Source organism: Oryctolagus cuniculus, chromosome 6 (assembly GCF_964237555.1).
Source record: "Oryctolagus cuniculus chromosome 6, mOryCun1.1, whole genome shotgun sequence".
Taxonomy (NCBI): domain Eukaryota; kingdom Metazoa; phylum Chordata; class Mammalia; order Lagomorpha; family Leporidae; genus Oryctolagus; species Oryctolagus cuniculus.
The window spans coordinates 58576441-58598484 of record NC_091437.1 but is presented as its reverse complement, the minus strand read 5'-3'; the positions used below and the strand labels follow the sequence as shown (position 1 = coordinate 58598484).

Genomic DNA, 22044 nt, shown 5'->3' with positions numbered 1-22044 from the left:
GGTGAAGAGAGAAAGAGCCATGAGAGAGAGAGAGAGAGACAGACAGACATGACAGTGCATGGAGGTAAGCTGAGTGCACATGCTGCTCTGTGTGTACAGTGCCCCAACTCCCAGCACCCAGGGAGTCAGGCTGCATCTCACACCAAGGAAAGACAGGGTCATTTTTAAAGTTAATGATTGTGCTTTTCCTTATAAGTATTTGTAACTAAATGAGGCTACACCACCATTTGTTTTCTTTCCTGTAATTTGCTTCTCATATGTTTTGTGCCAGGGAAATCACCTCATATTTATAGGATAGCCACAAGGTGGCACTGTTGAAGTTCTCTTGATTTAGAGTCTAGTTCATAGGCATCCGCTTTGCCTTGGGATTGTACAGCCTTGTAGAACAGGCAGAACATATGAACATGTGTTATGTATATAAATATGGTTAGTGTCATTGCATACAATTCAGTTTTCATTACAGCGAATTTTAAGGCATTGTCCATATCTCTGTTAAAGTGGAATTTTGTGGTATTGACTATTACATGAAGTGAATGGACCATTGGCTGGGGCATGGAAATATTTTTGTTAAAAGGCTATTTGTTTTAACAGGATTTGATCTGAACATATATACATATGTCAGTATATTTCATACATATGAATCTAATAGCTGGGGACAAGCTGGCCACGTTGATTGTGTTAGTTAGTGTGCAGTAGGCTTGGATCAAACCTGGCATTGGTTCTTTGACAGATACCCTGCCTCGAAAGCATTAGGGGAAAAACATGTCCCTGTGTATGTTCATACTGAGATTTAATGATGTGTGGAGCAGCTTACTAGTCATTATACTATAGATGATTTTGAGTTTGAGTTTTTATTGAAATTGACACTCTACTTCAGACTTGATTATTAAAACTATTAATTCTTTTAAAATTATCTATCATTTTTGACTTTTTAATGCTTACTGTAAATATTGTACCTGTCAATATAGGGAAAATGGAAAATGTTTGTGGTCTCTGGCTCCTTTCGGTTCAGTGGAAAAAGTGATAATTCTGATATGCTTTTCTAAAAATCATGGTAAATGTTTAGTCTGCAATGTCAATTTCTGCAGGCTAAGTTTGTGGTTTGTAAGAACTGTTGTTAAAGGGCAAATTTATACTATTTAATGTGCAGGCGGAGTGTACTTCAAAAAGGATGATAGGCGGTGGTGATAGCATTGGTGAGGCCTCTTCACAACTAAGAATTTTAAAACACTTTGCTCTTGGTCATAGTTTATTTGTTTGTTTTACCCACAGGTGAGGGTGATAGAGACTTATGGACTGTATCTGTGACAGAGACTCCATCAAGGGTCTTGGAAATGTGGAAGAACCAGAGGTAGCTAAGGCTTCAGGCTGGGTTTAGACAGCCATTAGGTCTGAATCCCCTCCACCCCACTCCCCACCTCCCACCCCCCGCACTGTATCTCTTTGAGACTCCACTTCTGAAGCCTCAGTTTGCTCATCTGTACAGGGGTAGTGCCCCTTCCTGAGACACTGTGAAGATTTAAGGCGGTGTGTGAACATGCCTGGCATCAATGGAACTCAGATGGCAGCTAAAAGAGAATGAGCCCAGTGAGACAGGAAATGCTTCTCTGGGGTAGTCCGATTGGTTGCTAAGAAGTTTTAATTATTCACTCAATATTCTCCGAATTGATTCATCCTGACATCACATAGATGTGTGTGCCACTTTGTTGTTTTGTTTCCTGAATATTTGATGGAGAAAGATATTGGATGTTGTGTCCTAGGCTGCTTTTCACTTTAATTTCTGTCTGAATTCGTGGGTTGGTGTGTTCCAAGTGAAAGGCATCCATTGACAGACTGTTGCTATCAGCAACTGAGTTGTTTTCCTTTAAAAGGTTTCTAACCTCACATTTTACAACTAAATCTGTGACAGAGGGAGGGGGAAGGGATAGCAGGGGTGGGTGGGAAAGGAAGTTTCTTTGCAGCTGCTCTTTGAAATACGTTTCTAAATAATAAAAGTTCCTGGAATTGTATGATCTAAGCAGCTGTGTTAGAACTGGCTGTAGTCAAGGGCACTGAACTGACATCACACATTTGATTTTCATTTTGATACAGTGTTATTTACATATGAGCTTTGAAATCGGTGACTTTTAATTGTTTTAATTTATTATTGAAAAATTTCCAGACCTTCATCTGGTGCCTGTAATTAGCACCAGCAGTATTTCTTCAGTGTTGTGTGTGCAGTATTATGGCCTCCATTTTCTGAGGCCATAATGTGTCCTCTTGTTGCCTTGGGAAAGGGGTGGTGGTGGAAGATGGTGGGGGTTGGGGGAGTGTCTCAGCAGGATAGAGTAATGAGAGCCAGACACAGGTACTTATGAACATGCTTAGTGTTAACACCTCAAAGCATTTTTTAGCCCAGGCAAATGAAGCACCTTATTTGGTAACTTCTTTGTCTGGAAAGTGCTTAAAACTAGAAAGTTGCAAGGTCTGGGGGCCTCTGGAGGTAGCTACTCCTAAGTCCCCAAGTAGAGATTGTGTGGTTCTTACTCTTCAAACATCACGGGGTTATGAGACTTATATCAAGGCAATAGATGAGGCTTAGCTTTTTGTTGGAGGAGATGGGCAACACTGCTTTCTTTGCAGAAAGTAAGAAAGAATAATACTACTTAGCTTCCTCGACCATTAGATAATTGGTGAAGGGGATCTGAGGGAAACTAAGACTGACATGTACTAATAAGTACCTGTTACATATTCAGCTCTCTCTTTTTTAAAAAAGATTTACTTATTTATTTGAAAGGCAGAGTTGGAGAGAGAGGTCTTCCATCTACTGGCTCACAACCGAAATGGCTGCAACAGCTGGAGCTGGGCTAGTCCAGGTCTCCTATGTGGGTGCAGGGGCCCAAGGAGTTGGGCCATCCTTTCCTGCTTTCTCAAGTGCACTAGAAGGAGCTGGATTGAAAATGAAGTAGCTGTGACTGAAACTGGTGCCCATATGGGATGCCAGTGCTGCAGGTACCCACTACACAGTGCTGGCCCCCCATATTTGACTCTTAATATCCATCTTGTTAATCTCCCCATCAAAGTTGGGAAATTCAATCTCTCTAAAATGAAGATATTGAAAGTGCCTATCTTGCAGGGTTATTGGGTAGATTATATGTGATAATCCATTTAATATCATTCTTATGTGATAGAAGTTTGAGGTCCAAAAAAGAAAATGGATTTCTTTAAAGTCGCTAGTGGTTGACAAAACCAAGATTCAACCCAGGTTATTTGACCTTACTGACAGTCAGTGCACTTTCCACAAGACAAAACATGTACTACCTCTGAGAATGATGAAGTGAATTTAAAGTATTAACCAGAGGAAATGAGTCTGATCTCATGGGTCTTTGTGATGCTGCTTTATGGAACTGACTGTGTTTGAATAAGGAGGAAATATGTGCTAGTTAGGGATTTACTTGTGCCAGAACTCACTGATAGTCTAGTTGTGAGCTATTGAGAGGGGCCCAAAGGGATCAAAGATGAAAAGGGATGTCCTTGTTTTAACCAATAGTTCCCAACGTGTTGGAATTATCTGATGGCACTTCTTAAAAATGCAGATTCCTGGGCCTCACTCTCTATGGAGATTTTGGTTCAGTGTGTCAGAGAAAGATCTGAAGAATCTGTGTTTGTTGCTGATGTATTGAAAATCAGTGACCCTAAGTGATTCAGAGACAGTGATATGCACTCTAGCAGCTCGTAGACCGTCCAGGTAGGTGGAGGTTTGGGTACTGCTTTTTCAGTTTAATTCATACAGATCATGGGAATGGTGCAGCCATTGAGGTCAAGAAGGAAAGGATACGTTTTTGCTTCGCCATTTGTTTCATCTCTCAGAGTGGAGACCTTGAGGAGAATTGGTTAGGGTTGTGTTTGTAACCACTTAGTAGGATTTGGTTAGTGATGTGGAAGTAAAATAAAACCTGAAAAGTAACTATCAAATGTAGAAACTAGAAAAGGCAGATAGGTAAGAACTCCCAAATTGGAGAAATTAAAAGAAGAGCTAGCCTGTGGCTGGAGACTCAGAACAAAAATATGATTAAAGAGGCTGAGAGATCCTGGAATTTGAAATTCTGATGAATGATTTCTCAATCTTAGTGGTGGAAAGGCACAAGTAGGACCCCATGTGATTATCCATGGATTTTTCCTGATCTCAAGTAAACACAGTAGATGGAAGAAAGGGGCCCATGATTATAGGGTTACACAATAAGGTGGCCTGAGCCTTTGAACATGGTCCCAAGAAGACCAAACCCCAAATAATGGAAAATTGTCCAAAGTGTTTAATCTGAGAGAGTTGAAAACAAACACAATGATCCACTATTTGGAGCAAGATTATAAAGAATAAAAATAGATGGTATAGTGATAATAGAAAGAAACAGCATGTTTTCACTCATTTTAACTGAAGTCTCCCGTCTCTCTCCAACTAAGAATAATAGCTTTAAAGCAGGAAATAATAGAAAAATTGTAGAAAATGTGAAGATATTTAGGAATCACATAGCTTCTGTAGGCAAATAGGACTAAATACCTTGTATATCAGGATAGTGACAAAACCTGTGGTTGTAATTTTCAGAATTGTGTAGCACAAAGCAGGTAATTGAAAACCAGTGTACAGTGCCACTGGATACAGCTGTGCCTTATGCAACTGCATTTAATAGTCCTGTGTGGTAGTACCCAGAGATGAGTGGGTCTCCTGGTTTTAAGAACTGGGAAGATGTATTTGGAGGATAATAGTTAGCTGTTAGTTGATGTTATACACAGGCAGGATTCTTAAGTGAGTTTCAGAAGTTAAACATCAGCATCTGAAAAGATTGTGTAGGGTTGTTAAGATGTATAGTAAGATATATACAGAATGTTAGAAGACGTTGTCTTTGAGAGATGGGGCTTTATAATTTTTCACCAATGAACATGTTGAAAAATAGCACACAGCAGCTAGTGCCAACTTGCAAATATGGAAAGACCAGCAAGGGAACACAAAGAGTAATCATGCTAAATTTACCTTATTATCCTTTTGGTTTAAGTTAACCAGGCTAATAGTATAGGCCAGAAGAATGATGTAAAGATGTATCTTCATGGGATGGTTTTTCCAGGTGTCCCTGGGACTGAGTAGTGAGATGTGGGCTGGACAGTAGCACGCCCACATGATTACAGAGCTGATGACTCAATGCTCTTGTCCTTGAGTGTTAAAGAATATAATAGCCTGGAGGGAAATAGCTAGTGCTCTGGGTGCTGTCCTTGGTTCTGACCCTCTTAACTCTGTGTCTACAACTTCATAAAGGCTAACTATACTTGCCCAACCATATAGATCTGGTGTGAAACACCCATTCTTCTTGTATGAAAAAAATCAGAATTCTAGAGTATGAAATGGGTGGGTTATATAGAATTTTGAAGGTGAATTCTAGTAAGGATAAATATAAACTCCTGGAAGAAAGAAACTGCCTCCCACTTTTCCAATGAGCCATACAGATTCAGAATTAGTGGGAATTATTTTAATGACTGTTTCGTGGGGAGAATTTTTAGGATTTTTTTTTTCTGACTGCCATCTTAAGAGTCTGCTGTGATAGGACTGTCAGATGAGGGCAATGCAATCTTTGGCTGCATTAACTATCATATAGTGACCAGCACAACCAAGGGCAGTGGTCCCAGTGTATTTCTCCCAATGTGGCTTGGGCATTAGATTTTAGTCCAGAGTAGGAGAATTAGTATACAAAGTGCCTGGAAACTATAATCAGTGAAGCAAGAGTCATTCTTATGGTTGAAGAAAGTCATCATTTGTAAATAGTTCTTATGCATCCTCTCATCTTGATAGTTTCAAAATAGGGCAGAGACTGTTGTCTCCATTTCATTCATGAGGAAACTGAGGCCCTGAAAGCTTAGTAATTTACCTTCACCCTTGTCATTCAACATCAGGCCTGATGCTACTATATTGCTTCTGTTTATTTTGAAAAAAGAATAAATATTAATTTTATGGAGTGTTTTATTGTCTTAAAATCTTTTCATAAGATGGTTTAATTTGATTCTTACAGATAATGAAAGGGATAGTTGTTACTGATTATCATTTTATGTGGTAGAAAATTGAGGCCCGGGGTGTTTCTGGATTTGTTGTTTCATGTCATAGAACTAGTACATGGTGAACTTGGGGCTTAAAGTGGGGCTCCCCTGACTGTGTAATAGTCTATGTTCTTTTCCCTATACAGAGTAGGCTTGGGGAAGGCCTGTATTTCTTGCAGCTACAAAAGCCATGTCTAGAACCATAGGATGGGAGCTTGCAGGTGGTGGCGGTGCTGCCCATAGTAATCTTCTCATGGTGAATGTCGGAAAGAGACTAAATCCTGAATGTTTGTCTTTGAGAGGACCTCTGTATTGTGTGGGTGGTTGAGGTTATAGGTTTTATAGATATGTGGCTATTGCTTTTGAGGATTTTTACCATCTATTTAGGAACAGAAAGTGGATATCCACAAGAGGGAGGTGAAAGATGGATAAAAATACATGTAAACACAAAACACAACTGACTTTAACTCTTAGATCGCCATTTAATGTTTCATGTTCTTAAAGATAGGTCAGTGCTTCACCCTTTATAATGTCTCTCTAGCTCCAAGGGATTCCCAGAGAGCATGATTGGTGAGCTATAACAAGCTGTCCACAGTCAGCTTTTACACATAGACAGGAGTTTGCAGCAGTAGTTTTATTTAAAAAACCAAAACTGTAAAGAAGTATATGTTTATATACTCATGTACTTGTATATTTGTAAATATTTTGATTTTTAAGACTTATTTTTTTTTTTTTATTTATTTGAAAGGCAGTGTTACAGAGAGGTTGAGGCAGAGAGAGAGAGAGGGAGAGAGAGGTCTTTCATCTGCTGGTTCACTCCCCAAGTGGCCCCAACGGCTGGAGCTGGGCTGATCCAAAGCCAGGAACCTCTTCTGGGTCTCCCAAGTGGGCGCAGGGGCCCAAGCACTAGGGCCATCTTCTACTACTTTTCCCAGGCCATAGCAGAGAGCTGGATCGGAAGTAGAGCAGCTGGGACTTGAACTGCTGCCCATATTGGATGCCATCAGTACAGGTGGTGGCTTTACCCACTACACCACAGTGCTGGCCCCTGAACTTTTGATTTTACTCAAGTATTTCACCTAGTTCAGATTTCTTTAAGGAAATTATGGCTGGTATGTCTGCATCTCCCTGTCCATTCCTTCATTCCCTTTTCTGTTTTGTAGAGCAAGGCTTAGATCACATAGCAGAAAACATTCTTTCCTACCTGGATGCCAGGTCTCTGTGTGCAGCAGAGCTGGTATGCAAAGAATGGCAGCGAGTGATCTCAGAAGGAATGCTTTGGAAGAAGCTGATTGAGCGAATGGTACGCACTGATCCCCTGTGGAAGGGACTTTCAGAAAGAAGAGGGTGGTAAGTACTGGGATTGCTCGCTTTGTTGAGAAAAGTTTCTCTGACACAAGGTCAGATGATTGCTTAAAAAGTCAATTATACCTGCAAATGTGTTGACCTGTTGTAATAGGAAAAGTGAGTGGTCAAGAGTTGAAAAAAAAAAGAAGGTAAAGATTGTAGAATTTCTGCTTTTGAAATGTGTGTTTCCTTTATATAGATTAATTATTAAGAAGTGTTATGTGGTTTGGATAAATGAATTGGCTCTGCAAAGCTATGTATTTGTTTCTTCCTTCACATTTTTCTTAGGAAAAAATGCCATTATCAAAAGATAGGTAAGACAAAAGATGAGAAAGTCTTGGGCTGCCATTTTGCTCTTTGTTAGTGCCCCAGGTTGAGGCTATGGGTTATAATGACTGGGTATTTTAAAGAAAATTCCATGAACTTAAATGCAGCTTTTTAGCTGTATGCACATCAGTGGCCTGGCCCAGTTATCTTAGAGAAAAGGAAACTGTACAGTGAAGTGCAGGGGTGGGAAGAGTGAGGATTAGGGCAGTCTTCTTTATAGGAAGCCGTTTGATGATAAATACTGTTAGATCTTTCCAAAGCTACAGTAGGACTTAAAAAAAAATAAAATAAAAAACTCTATGAAATGAAATGTTACATTAGTATGTATTGGTACTGAGAAAACAAAAGGCCAGGACCATGTTGGAGAGCTGTGATTTGAACTGATCTTATATTTAATGTTTACATTTGTCAGAAATCATGCTTTTGAACTACTAAAGCTCAGTGTAAGTTAAGAGACATAAAGGATAGGTCAGCTTTGTAAGCACCATGTTTAAATAAAACTCACCTTTTATGTGCAAAAGTGTAACATCTGTTTGTTTTTATTTGCCAGGGATCAGTACCTGTTTAAGAACAGACCCACAGATGGTCCTCCCAATTCATTTTATAGGTCATTATACCCAAAGATTATCCAGGATATAGAGGTAACTTTATGTTTTATCTGTTTTATGAGCTCTTTGTGTCTTGTTCTCTACTTTTTATGGTGCCTTAGAGTGATCTTTGTTCTAAAATTATGGAACTAGCATTTTTTTCTTTTAAAGTTGAGCTTTTGGAGTACATGTGTCACAAGGTATAATCTGCAGGTCTTCACTCTTCAGAGTAGATCATGTCTTCTTGCAAAAGATATCCAACTTTTCTAAAATGCTTCTGCAAGGCTGCCAGGTGGTTAAAACTTTCATCCACAAATTTTTATTCTAATAGGATAAATTTTCCAAAACCCAGGGCCCAGGTTTTTCAGGTGAGCATGGTTTTACATTTTTGAATCATCTCTTAAGAAGTGGAGAAGGCATGTTCTTAGGTAATTTCCTCTGTATATTACCCATAGTTTTTCATGAAAATAACTCAAATTATTCTAAGCAATAGTTTTAAGCAGGTTTTATAGAGCAGATTATGCTCCTGGACCATTTTGGAATTGAGTGTAACTTCACCAGACCAGTAAAACTCTGTAAACTTGATGAGAAACATTGGAGATGTTTGATATTGTTCATGTGTTCTAATTAGTTCAGTTTTATTATTTAGCCCTTTTCCTTGAACCAGGAAAGACATGCACAGGCATTTCTCATTAACTCTTTCACATGTGTTCTTGGCAGGTCTCGGTTACTTCACTGTTTCCTCCTTGGCAGAAAAGTTTAGGCTTTGCTAGGCAGTGCTGTATCGCCCATAAAATTATACTCAGTTTCCCAAACGTGAAGTAATCCTCTCCCCCAGGTGATAGACATAAAAGTTATTGTGCCAAAATTCATTAATGGGGAAACATGTGTGTTTTTGGAGTCCCGTCCCCTCCCCCACTTCTCAGGCAGATGTGAACTAATGGAATCGTTCCCTTAATGGTAAATCTGGATGTGACTAGAATATCATTATTTAAAAACACTGCCTTGTCTGGAGTATTCTGCTCTCCAAAATGACCTACAGGGTCACCTTTTAGGGAGAGTTAAATTACTTAAAACTTCTGCCAGACAAATTATAAAGTTTGGGAATTAAATAATCCATTGGCCAATCAAAACATAGAATAAATTGCCCCCACAGTATTAGCTGAGTCATAGATGGGTGTGCATGTGTTTCAGAGGAAAGAAATTGTCTCCTACCCCTATATAGTTGTATTAGGGCATGTTCACATCTTTGAAATTATGTTTCCCTGTGTTTTTGGGGGGAGTAAGGTGAACTATTTAAAAAGTCTCTTCAAATTTCCTTGAGTAATCTTATCAAGTCATCTATTTTGAGGGTAGCATTTAAAGTCATTCATTAATAAACAGGGACTCTGGGAGTTGTATGATGAGGTTAGGGGTCTGGTGACATCAATTATTTTATTTAATCCTCATGACTTGCATTATAATGGACAGTATGAACTCAGTGTTCTGTGGCAGGACAGTATGTGACACCACCTACCATAACCATTTCCTCGGGCTGAAATAACAGTTCCAAGTTAGGAGAGGAGGCAGATGTGAGAGGAAACAGAGCTATGGGGGAAAACCCTATTTGACACAAAACCTCTGCATCATGGTGGTCTACTCAGTTCTTCTTAAAGTGTGGTTGGCCACAAGAGTCTCCTCCAGACTTTTGTGGGCTAGATCGCTTAGTGTAAGGGATGATGTTTATACTTTGGTATATTCACTAATAGTAATAATGATAAAAATAATGTACCACTAATAGAGCATTTACTAGTGCCAGATACTTTGTTAAGCATTTTATGGTACCTTTTCTCATCGAACATTCTGGACAGAATGTGAAAGGTGGGCCGTGACCTAATTTAAAGTTGAGGAAACTCGGGCTCAGAAAGCTCAAGTGGCTTGATCAAGATCACACGGCTAGTGAGTAATGGAGTCTGGGAGCAACATTATACTCTTCTTCCCTCGATACAACTCTTGGTAGTGTAGATCCCTGTGCTCCTGGTTTGGGAGTTGTTTTATTCTGTGCAGGGTGGACATTTTTACATGTAGGGATTTCTTGCAGTGATCCTGGCATCAAACAAATGAGGGGGTTTTGTGGGTATGGCTGTGCCCCTTGTGGCTGGCATGGACCCTCATAAGCAGAATGCATTTCTTAGAAATACCCTCTTTTGAGCCCTTGCAATATACCATGAACTGTGTTGGGTGATTTGCATAGATTATTGCATTTATTTCATACAGAAAGGTATATACTGTTATCATTCATGTCTATAATAAGGCAAAACTGAGACTACCAAAAATTTTACAACTCCTTATGCAGTTAAGCAGTTAAAACAAATTGACTGAGGTCTGTCTAGCTGTAGGCTGAGAGTGGTTGTTTGTTGTTTTCCAAATGGCAAATTCAAGGAGTCAGGGAGAAAGAGCCATATGGTTTTATGCCTACAGAATTTCAAGGTGATCTTTTCATCTTTTTCAACTGAGTCAACAATAGTCAGTGCCCTGGCCTGTCTGCTGATAAAGGGTATGGGATAAGATAATACTAGTTGGCCTTGTTTTAATTCAGTTATGGCAAAGGTAGTGCTTTTAAAGGGTTTTGAGTGCATTGGCAAAAGATAAATTATACCTGGGATGTCACGTGGCTATTTACCCCCTCCCCCATGGTTGCCTTTATGTACACAGCTTCAGAGTCTTTATTTTCTCCATCTATTTGCAAGGTTGCCAGTTCACAACACTTTCTTTTGATTTCTTCCTCCACCATGACAGTTTGGCTCACATTTGGCAGCTGTAAACCAACCATTGCCAGATTAGCTCTGGTGAGCACAAAGGAAATGTTCGTCTCTGAACTACCCGTTCCATACTGACCCACCAGAAACTGGCTAAAAATTAAGGGGGAAGTAGAGAACCTGGCTTGGTGAGGCTAACTCCTGTTACTCAGGAAATGAGGACGTGAGAAATGGAGCCTGAGGAGAATAAGGACCGGTCCCTAGCGATACGTGAAGGTGCGTCTCTCCTGGGTGTTCCTGCCACACAGAGACGCTTTACAGGGCCTCTGAATTGGGAGGGACTTCCTGGAAAACCCAAGGCATACTCCTAAAAGCAGCAGCCATATTCTCCTTTTCTGTCTGGAGTCTTCGTTGCTGTTCATACTGTCACTGTCATCGTTAGCGGCAGGCATCCTGCTAGGTACTTTGCTACAGTGATTTAATCCTCAGTTCATCTAAACTGAGATTCTTCCCCCAAAACCCATGTTCTTTTTGCTCTGTCCTGATTGTCCCTCCCAGAGATGGAAGCTGTTTTAACAGAGTTCTGGTGGGCTGTTTCTTCAGAGTAGTGACAGACTCTGTCGTGGATGCACCTTTTCCCTCTCTTGCCTGTGAAAGGCTCCCCTTGGAACAGAGCACTGGGAAAGTGAGGGTGTGCTGTGTCGCACCTTTTAATAAACCACATTGTATTCAGGGAAAGTGGAGAGCTTTTTTGTGGTTTGCAAGCTTGATATTAACATTGTCCTGACCAGAAAATGCCGAAACTTGCCCACCCACCCAGTTGTGTTTAGGCTTCTAAAAATAATGTTATTCCTCCATACTCAGACATCTGTTTTCACTCTATTGCCAATTTAAATGCTGCTGTATACTCTGTGTATCATGGCTACTTTCCCAGTATTTTGAAAATTTGCGCAGGGTAAGGGGATTTTACAGGTTCTCAAAAACACAAAATCTTCCTTTACGGTAGCTGTCACCCCTGATGGCTAAGTGAAGTGGCAGAGATCCACGTAATTAAAGAGGTGCACCTGTGCATGACCTGGGCTCTGCTGCTGATGCTGAGATCCTAGCTGAATTCCTTCTGAGGGCTGAGTCCCTTCCTGGGAACTGTTAGGGAGGGCACAGGATTATCAGCTTTAAATATCAGCCTAGACTGAGATAATTCCTGGCAATTTGGCGAGAAGATATTTTCTGGTCAGAGCCCACTATTTTTGGTCCGTGTTCTCAACAGGGCCTGTGCTGAGAACTTTCCGGATGTAATCTCATTTGATCTTACGACAGTTTTGAGGGAGGAGATATTATCCCCATTTTTAGAGAGGAGGAAACTGCCACTCAGACAGTGTAAGTCATCGGGCGGGCATTGCTTTCCCGTGTGTGGGTGGCCCTGGCAGTGGAGAAGCCGAGTGCATCTCAGGGTTACCTGCAGCTGCTGCGCAGCCCTGTCGTCAGTGCCCCGGTCTGCTGCTTTGTGGGCTCCATAGCATTTCAAAGCAAGCCATGCTTGTCTTCCAATTTGGGAACCCAAAGTGGAGACTTTCTACAGTGACCCACCAAAAACTGCTTGACAACCTTTTTCTTTTTAAAATTTAGAAACATATTTTATTTTTTATTTGAGAGATAGAGTTACAGATAGTGAGAGGAAGAGACAGAGAGCAAGGTCTTCCTTCCGTGGGTTCACTCCCCAAATGGCCACAACAGCTGGAGCTGCGCCGATCCGAAGCCAGGAGCCAGGAGCTTCTTCCTGGTCTCCCATATGGGTGCAGGGACCCAAGGACTTGTGCCATCCTCCACTGCCTTCCCAGGCCATACCAGAGAGCTGGATTGGAAGAGGAGCAGCCAGGACTAGAACTGGCGCCCATATCAGATGCCAGAGCTGCAGGCAGAGCATCAACTACTGCACCACGGCGCTGACCCTCTAGAAACGTATTTTAGAAAATGAGGCTCTTCACCAGCGTAGTCATAGGCTTTCATTCAACTTAGAATGAAGGGCTGGTGTCTGGTGTCTGGATTTTGAGAGGTTCTGTCCTCCAGCTCTAGGCTATGGCTCTGCTTTGACCTTGTACTCTGTCCAGACATCTCACAGTGGATGTGTGGCTTTGTCTTGGCTCCCTTCTGTAGTCCCCTCTGCTGTGTCTTCAGGGTTTAGATGCAGAAAAGCTGTGACTAGGTTGCTGAGTTCTACCAAGTATTTTAGAGCAATGGGAGAACAGGTAGGGAAGTCTTTCAGGTATGGGTATTCCTCTACTTCTCCTTTTTAAATTAAAAATTATCCCGAATGTGATAATGTGGTTTTTCCAGTCATAGAAATATACAGAGTAGCAAGGCTCCTTACTGACTGAATAACACTGAAAGTACATGTTTTAAACCCAGAAACAGCTGTAGGAACTTAAATACCCCACCTGCTCTGTGTGTAGGACAGACTGTGTATTGATCTTTGCCATGCTCTGGATTCATATAGAGTCGTGCTTCTGTTGCAGCTCTGTAGGTCCTCAGAGGATGTAGCTGAGCGTGGGTAACCACTACCAAGGTCACTGGCCAGAAATTAGGCTTGTTCCCAGGACATCTGCCTCCTGAGTCAGCGTTTTCCCAGGATGCTTAGCATGCTGACGTGGCTCAGTCACTGTCTAAAAATACATCACTTCTCCCAGGGACTCTAAGCATTGAGCTCCTGTTAAGAGAGTCTTCATTTTCTGGACCCTCTTTTAAAAAGTTAATTTCTACTGACACATCTGATACCTGCCACATCTGATACCTGAAGATAACAGATGGGGTCAGCTGGTTTGGAAATGTGGTTTATACATGTGACATTTTATCACCTCACTAGAGATGATGACACGGGCTAGGAAGTCCCGACGCAGACATTGGGAGTGTGCCATCCCGCCTTATATCAGGGCTCTGTGTGGGAGCTCTTGGAGGGCAGGGCTCGTGTTTCCAGGGCTCTTGCTAAGCACAGGCCACGATGATGGAAGCATTTTCTTTTAAAGTCTGTAAGTGTACCTACTAGCTTCCGTTTCTCTTTCTGTGAAGTGGACAACAGTTCCTGCTTCAGAGTAGTGAGTCTTAGCTATCAATACAGTCATCCCTTAGGGTCGGCCTGTTCCACAGCTGTAGGCTGAACCAACGGGAGGTCAAAACAGTTTTTATATTATTATTATTATTATTCTTTTAAAAACTGTGCCAGTACTGGATGTGTATAGACTTTTTCCTTGTCATTATTCTCTAAGTAATAAAATACAACAACAATTTACAGTGTGTCAGGTATTATAGATAATCCAGAGATGATTTAAAGTATATGGGAGAATGTGCGTACATCATTTTACATAAGGAACTTGAGCATCTGTGGAGCTTGGTATCCATGGGAGTCCTGGGACAACCCTCCGTGTATAAAATACACAGCATTGTTAGGAAATCGTAGTGCCTGGCATATAGCACTCAATGAGCTCAGTAAACTGTAACCTTTTAGACGTGCAGAAGCTTAGTGCCTTGAAAATAAGAGGAAATTCGGTTAGATGTCAGCAGAGCCAGTGAGTCAAGTGAGATTTATCTCCTATCTTCTACAAAGCAAGTAACTAAACTTTTAGCTACTCAGAGATAATTAGCTACACAGAGAAAACCTTTTAAACTGTATTCTGAACTGAGGTGTTACCAGTTATTATAGCCCCCATTGGCCCCTGATTTCAAGGTTCAGGAATTCAGACTTTGGTTATTCTTGTATGGTTATAACTTGAATCTTTTGATCCTGAAAATTCCCTCTGGTCTCTACCAGAAGCTGTATTGTGGTGGTCTGGGTGGTGGTCTGGGCGTGACCTACTTCCTCATTACACTTTGCCCACTGGTCTCAGGCCTAGGGCTCTTGGTCTCCCTGAGGTCTTGCAGCACTTAGAGTTTTTATCACTCATTTCACACGCTCCTATTTTATCTGGCATTGGTACTGATCTTACATTCTGTGTTTATAGCCTCAGGGATCAGGACCTTCTTCCTTATAGGCACTGAATATGTTAGTAAGCATCACAAAAAACTGAGTGTGACTTCCAGCTAGTCCAATTACTTGTTTTGTGGCCTTGGATAAACTAGATATTTGTATAGTGGAAATAATAATAACTTTTCTTCCAAGCTTATAGCATGCGTTAGCCAAATAAAGTTAGAATGCAGATGCTCCTCGACTTATGATGGATTTACATCCTGATGAACTCATTTTAAGTTGAAAATATTGTAGGTTGAAAATGTGCTCAATACCCCTAACCTACCAAACTTCATAGTAACACAGTGCATTGTATGGTGTTGGCTGTTTGCCGCTGTGATTGCATAGCTGTCTGGAAACTAGTGCCCAGCACTGCACGTAAGTATTGCATCACCTACTGCTAGCCTGGAAACAGATCAGAATTCAAAGTACAGTTTCTATTGACCACGTATTGCTTTTGTACCATTGGAAAACTGAAGAACTGAAAGTTGCACCATCACCTTAAGTCAAGGACTGTCTGTATATCCAGTTCAGCTTTTGTGTGCCTGCTAGACTGGTGCCTCTTTCAAATGCAGTGTGCTTCCTATTGATCTTGTTATCCCCAGTTGGAATATACTAACGTTGTGGGAAATGTCACATGAATGAAGAAAGAATGAGAATAACAGGGCTGGCATGTGCTAGTCTTACTCTAAAACAACGATTGTCTGGAGGGAGATTGATAACAGATAAAATTCTTCCTATGTAGTTGGCGTGTAGTTGTTGCTCAATATCTTTTCTCAATGCTCAAGACAATGCTTTGGTTGATACGTGCGTTGTCAGAGTGTGCTTAATGATGGCTTCAGGGTTTCGCCAAATGTTTTAATTGGCATTAGGGAGCTACCCATTGAGTTATTATTTGTTTGTATGTTTTGGGTGCAAATGGCATTCTTCAACCATATTGAATTCTGTCTAAGCCATTTCAAACCCAACCTAAAACTCATTGGAAATTCTCTGATAGTTGCCAGAAAAGCAAGGAAACTTTGAGTAAAAACATTGTTGGGCTAATGTCTTACTTGGAAAAGAGCATGGTTCCTATCCACAGACAGTTATGCAAACTAAGATTGGGGTATCAGTGGTATGCTGTTTCTGGAAGCAACGCCAAATTCTGAAGCCTACTAGAGGAGTTGATTCACAAAAACTCACTTTGTCTCCTTTTTTCCCACTAGACTATAGAATCTAACTGGCGGTGTGGACGACACAACTTGCAAAGGATTCAGTGCCGCTCTGAAAATAGTAAAGGTGTCTACTGTTTACAGTATGATGATGAAAAAATTATCAGTGGCCTACGAGATAATTCCATTAAGGTGAATGCCAGCATTTCTTGTTAGTATTTTCAGAATTGTAGTTAGGTGCTAGACACTAGATGTTACAATCTTTGCATTTACTGATTGGTTTTATCTGTTCCACTCAGTCGAGGCACTTCCTTGTGATGAATACAAGACCCTGACTGCTAAGCTGACAGATTTTGTTTTACATTGTTTGTATATTGTTGTGTTTAAGGAAACTTAGAATTCTTAAAGAACTAAATTGTAATTTACATATAAGAAAGTTATATAAAGTAAACACATAGAGGCAAAGGTCTGTAATAGCAGTGAAGAGATTCCCTTTCAAATACCCTTGTCCTGACCTTTTAAAATTGCCCCCACCTCAAATCTTGGCAAGCAATCTTTTTTTTCAGTCCTGACAATTCTGCCTTTTCCAGAATGTCCTATCAATGGAATCATATAATATGTGACTTCTTGAGTCTGGCTTCCTATACTTAGCATGGTGCATTTGAGATTCATCTGTGTTGTTGGATTTAGTTATAGCTTTTTCTTCTTTTTTTATAATTGCTGAGTAGTATTTTTGAGTGCATCACATTTACCTGTTGAAGTGTATTTGTGAGTAAAGTCACATATGTTTCATGAGAACATTAAGTTTTCAGTTCACTTGAGTGCAAACCTAGGAGTGAGATTACTGGCTCGTGTGGTAAGTATATGTCTTGCATGCTAAGAAACTGCCAAGTTGTTCTCCAAAGTGGTTATACCAGTTTACATTCCTGGCAACAATGTAGAAGAGTCCTTTTTGTTCTGCCACCTTGCCAGCCCTTGATATTTTCAGCTTTTCTGATACTCGCAGTTCTAACATATATTGACATACCTCAGTTTTTTCTTTTTAAGATTTATTTATTTATTTGAAAAGAGTTACACAGAGAAGGAGAGAAAGAGAGCGAGAGAAAAAGAGAGAGAGAGGTTTTCCATCTGCTGATTCACTCTCCAAGGCGCAAAGGCCGGAGCTGCGCCAATCTGAAGCCAGGAGTCAGGAGCTTCTTCTGGGTCTCCCACGTGGGTTCAGGGGCCCAAGCACTTGGGCCATCTTCTGCTTTCCCAGGCCATTGCAGAGAACTGGATAGGAAGTAGAGCAGCCGGGACTCGAACTGGCGCCCTTATGGGATGCCAGCACTGCAGGTGGTGGCTTTATGTGCTTCGCCACAGCGCTGGCCCCTCAGTTTTGTTTTGAATTCACATTTCCCCAATGATTGATGACAGTAGGGTCTTTTCATTTGGTTATTTGTCATCTGTATATTCTTCTGTGAACTTTCTGTTCAACTCTTTGCCCATTTTAAAAAATGGATTCTTGGTTAGGCATAGTTTCCCAAATATCTCCAAGTCTGTGACTTTTCTTCATTTCCTTAATTTCTTTCATAAAGCAGAAGACTTTAATCTTGATGAAGTCCAGCTTTCCAGTTTTTTCTTTTTCTTTCTTTCTTTTTTTTTTTTTTTTTTTTCTTTTGGATCATGCTTTTGATGTCATAGGAAGTTTTTCACTGGGCATCTTTAATCTGTTGCTAATTTCAGAAGTCTGTGGCCATTAGTATTTCAAATATTAGTTACTCAAATATTTCAAATATTCACAGTTTCTTTTCTTTTCCCTTCCAAGATTGTATTTGAAAATCAGAGTTACAGAGAGAGAGAGAGAGATACATCTTCTGTCATTGGTTCATTCCCCAGATGGTGGCAATGACTGGTGCTGGGCCAGGCAGAAGCCAGGAATCAGGAGCTTCATGGATTCCCACATGTGTGGTTGGGGCCAACTTCCAATGCCTTCCCAGGCACATTAGCAGGGAGCTGGCTCTGAAGTAGAGCAGTCAGGATTCAAACCAGTACTCATATGGGTGGGATGCTGGCATCCCAGGCAGTAGCTTAACCCTCTGTGCTACAGTACCAGCCCCATATATATTAGATCTTTCAATATTATCCCACATAGTTCTTTACATCTGTTTTACTTTTCTACTTTTTCCTGAATAATTTCTAATGACCTGTCTTTAAGTTGTGTGAAATATTCTGAGAAACCACTGATTGAGAACAGTGTTGCAGGTGGTGAAAGTATTTACCAGCAGTCAGAGAGAGAGAGAGAGAGAGAGAGAGAGAGAGAAGAGTTAGATTTATTAAATAAACTGAAAGGAGGCAGGACAGATAGAGGCTGATGAGTGCTGCAACTTGGATTGTAACCTGGGAGATACATATCTGAGACAGATTGCCACTGGGTAAGTGTTTTTCCATCACTGGTGATTTCTTTATTGCTGGATATTTTGACTAGGGACTTCCTAATTGCCAGATGCCCAGGTGACCTACACAAGAAATGACCTCTAAAGCCATAAAAAGATGTGGAGGAACCTTAACTGCATGTTAGTAGGCAAAAGATGCCAATCTGAAAAGGCTATATACTGTGTGCTTCTGACTATGTGACATTCTAGAAAAGGCAAATAGATGGAGACAGGAAAAGACCATGAGTAGAAAAATAACTATTATTTACATTTTATTTCCTTTTAGTTATTTTTCTTCTTTAAAAATATAATCATGGGGCTGGCACTGTGGCATAGTGAGTTAAGCTGCTGCCTGCAGTGCCAGCATCCCATATGGATGCTGCTTTGAGTCACAGCTGCTCCACTTCCGATCCAGCTCCCTGCTAATGTACCTGGGAAAGCAGCAGCAGATGGCCCAAGTTCTTGAGCCCCTGTACCTACAGTCTGGCCCAGCCCTAGCTGTTGTGGCTGTTTGAGGAGTAAACCAGCAGATGGAAGATTTCTCTCTCTGTAACTGCACCTTTCAAATAAATAAATCCTTAAAGAAATATATGTGTATGTAGTCACTATGTCACTGTATAGACAGTTTTTATTCTGACCATTTTAAATACTTGATTGTTATGAAGTGTTACATTTTTCTCATTTAGAACTCTTCATGGTTTACCTTGAATTTGCTGAAATGTTGAATGTTTCATTTTTTATCTTTGTCATTTTGTAAACAAAGGGTAAACAGTATGTTTTTATTTTATAATTCCTTTTATATGGGTTTTTGATAGTATAACAGCACATCTAAATAAAATAGCACTTGTGTTCTAGAAATTAGCATTGTCCTGTTCTTGTCATTTCCCACATGTATGATATTTAACTGCTTTTATTTACTGCAACACAGGTGTGTTTTATTTTTTGATTCAGCTCATAAAGTATGACAATAACATTTATAAAACGTGATATACTAAGTTACTGTTTGTGATTGATCTTGTCTCAATAGATTTGGGATAAAACCAGCCTGGAATGTTTGAAAGTGTTAACAGGACACACAGGCTCTGTCCTTTGTCTGCAGTATGATGAACGTGTTATTGTAACCGGTTCTTCAGATTCTACTGTGAGGTGAGTGATCTAGCTTCATCGCTCTAAAATTTTAAGCGGAGACTGAGAGTCACAGCTTCTGGGATTGGCACACACACTTTGTATTGTTTAACTTGCTGTATTTGTATTTAACAAATGTTTCATTTTATTTGAAAGGTGGAAGGGCCAGCATTGTTGTATAGCTGATAAAGCCGCCGCCTGCAATGCCGGCATCCCATATGGGCACCAGTTCATGTCTTGGCTGCTTCACTTCTGATCCAGCTCCTTGCTAATGTGCCTGGGAAAGCAGCAGAGGATGCCACCCACATGGGAGACATGGATGAAGCTCCTGGCTCCTGGCTTCGGTCTGGTCCAGCTCTAGCTATTGCGGCCATCTCGGGAGTGAACCAGTGGACTCTCTCTATAACTCCGTCTTTCACATAAAATAAAATCTTAAAAAAGAAAGGTGGAGAGAGGGAGCAAGAGAGATATTTTCCATCCACTAGTACACTCTCCAAATGCCCACAATAGCCAGGGTGGGGCTAGGCTGAAACCAGGAGTCCAGAACTCAATCTGGGTCTTGTGTGGTTGACAGGAAACCAAGAACCTGGGCCATCACCTACTGTCCCCCAGAGGACATTAGGAGGAACCTGGAATTGGAAATGGAGCCAGGACTAGATTCCAGGCTCTCTTATACAACACGTGAGCATCCTAAGCAGAATCTTAACCACTGTGCCCAACACTTGTCCCAGGTTCCAGAACCTTTGAGAGACATAGGAAGAGTAAAATCTGAGTGCCAGATAGCTGGCTAGATACTTTGTATAATATTATACTCTTAGGTTCTCACATCATCCTTTACCAAGTTGGTAGATACTAGTTTCATTTTTATAGATGGATTAGGAAACCACAGCCAGAGAGGTTAACTAGTTTCCTCAGTCAAGTTGGGACAAGGATATTTTCCCCCAGCTGGAGCTGGGTGTAGATGAGTCCATCTGAGTAGAGGTCCTTAAGTGACGCCTCAGCTGGACTGTCTGCTGGTGGGCTGGTGGCTGGAAGGGAATGTGGGTCTAAAGGAAATCCATCTTCTAGGCTGAATCAGGTACTGGAAGAGGGCTGTTTTGCAGTGTGCCTCAGAGGGATAGCAATAGCCCCTGAGTCTGTCCCCGGGTTACTGTATTCTCCATCCTCTTTCCTCTCCTCGATCCTGTGGCCACTAGTCTCATGCCACACTCTCGGACTTCCCTGTTCCCCAGCTGACAGCAAGCCCAGGATCCCCTTCCTGCCCTTGAACTTCCAGGCTGCTGCTTCTGCCAGAAATCACATCTCAGTCCTAGAGACCAGAGCCTTCTCCTCCACTATATGTGAACTTGTCATCTTAGGAGGTTGGGGTTATAGAAAAGCCAGGCTATGGCAAGACCATCCTTAAAAATCTTGTATCTCAAATATGAAGCAAGTAGGAGACCCTGGCTTTGTCCATAAAGCATTTGAGTACAGAAATGGGTGTGGTGTTGGATGAGATATCATGACTTCTAGTTTCCAGTTTACTTGTAAGAGACCTAGAAGTCTGTTTGTTAGAGGTCACCAAGAACTGCACTGTTCTCAATTCCCCAGCCGTTATACCTCCGTCTTCCTGCCATCTCAGACTCACTGCAAAGCCTACTTCATTGAGCAATCATTCATCATCAGCATGAACCTACAAACACTGTCCCTGAATACCTGACTGTCAAGTCAACCATCTCAGTACTTCTCAGCAAATAAATTGTTTCTAGGGCTCCTTGTAATCCTGTACATAGGTACTTTTAAGTATAGACATAGGGCAGGGCTGGCAGTGTGATGCAGTGGGTAAAGCCACTGCCGGCAGTGCTGGTATCCTGTATGGGTGCTAGTTGGAGTCCCCACTGCTCCACTTCCAATCCAGCTCTCTGCTATGGCCTGAGAAAGCAGTGGAAGATGACCCAAGTGCTTGGGTCTCTGCGCCCACATGGGAAACCCAGAAGAAGCTTCTGGCTCCTGGCTTCGGATTGGCCCAGCTCTGACTGTTGGCAGCCATTTGGGTAGTGAACCAGTGGATAGAAGACCTCTCTCTCTCTCTCTCTCTCTCTCTCACACTGCCTCTCTATAACTCTGCCTTTCAGATGAATAAATAAATAAATCTTTAAAAAAAAATGGATACAGGGAACAGGTATTTAGTCTGGAGACATCTGTGTCACACATTGGAGTTTTGGGTTAGGTTCCTGGCTCTACTTCCTGACTTCAGCAGACCTTGAGAGGCAGCAGTGATGGCTCAAGTAATTGGGTTCCTACCACCCATAAGGGAGA

At 41.2% G+C, this 22044-nt stretch overlaps 1 protein-coding gene across 8 annotated transcripts in view; it reads left to right on the top strand.

Moving 5' to 3' along the window:
* The window catches only part of FBXW11 (F-box and WD repeat domain containing 11), a 136687-nt gene that overhangs the window by 96345 nt on the left and 18298 nt on the right, over window positions 1-22044 (top strand). For all 8 annotated transcript variants that reach the window (XM_002710378.5, XM_051843607.2, XM_051843606.2 and 5 more), the window contains 4 exons: window positions 7224-7410; window positions 8285-8375; window positions 16262-16399; window positions 19649-19767. In XM_002710378.5, the coding sequence (XP_002710424.1) occupies window positions 7224-7410; window positions 8285-8375; window positions 16262-16399; window positions 19649-19767 (535 nt within the window). The remainder of the gene's footprint in view (window positions 1-7223; window positions 7411-8284; window positions 8376-16261; window positions 16400-19648; window positions 19768-22044) is intronic.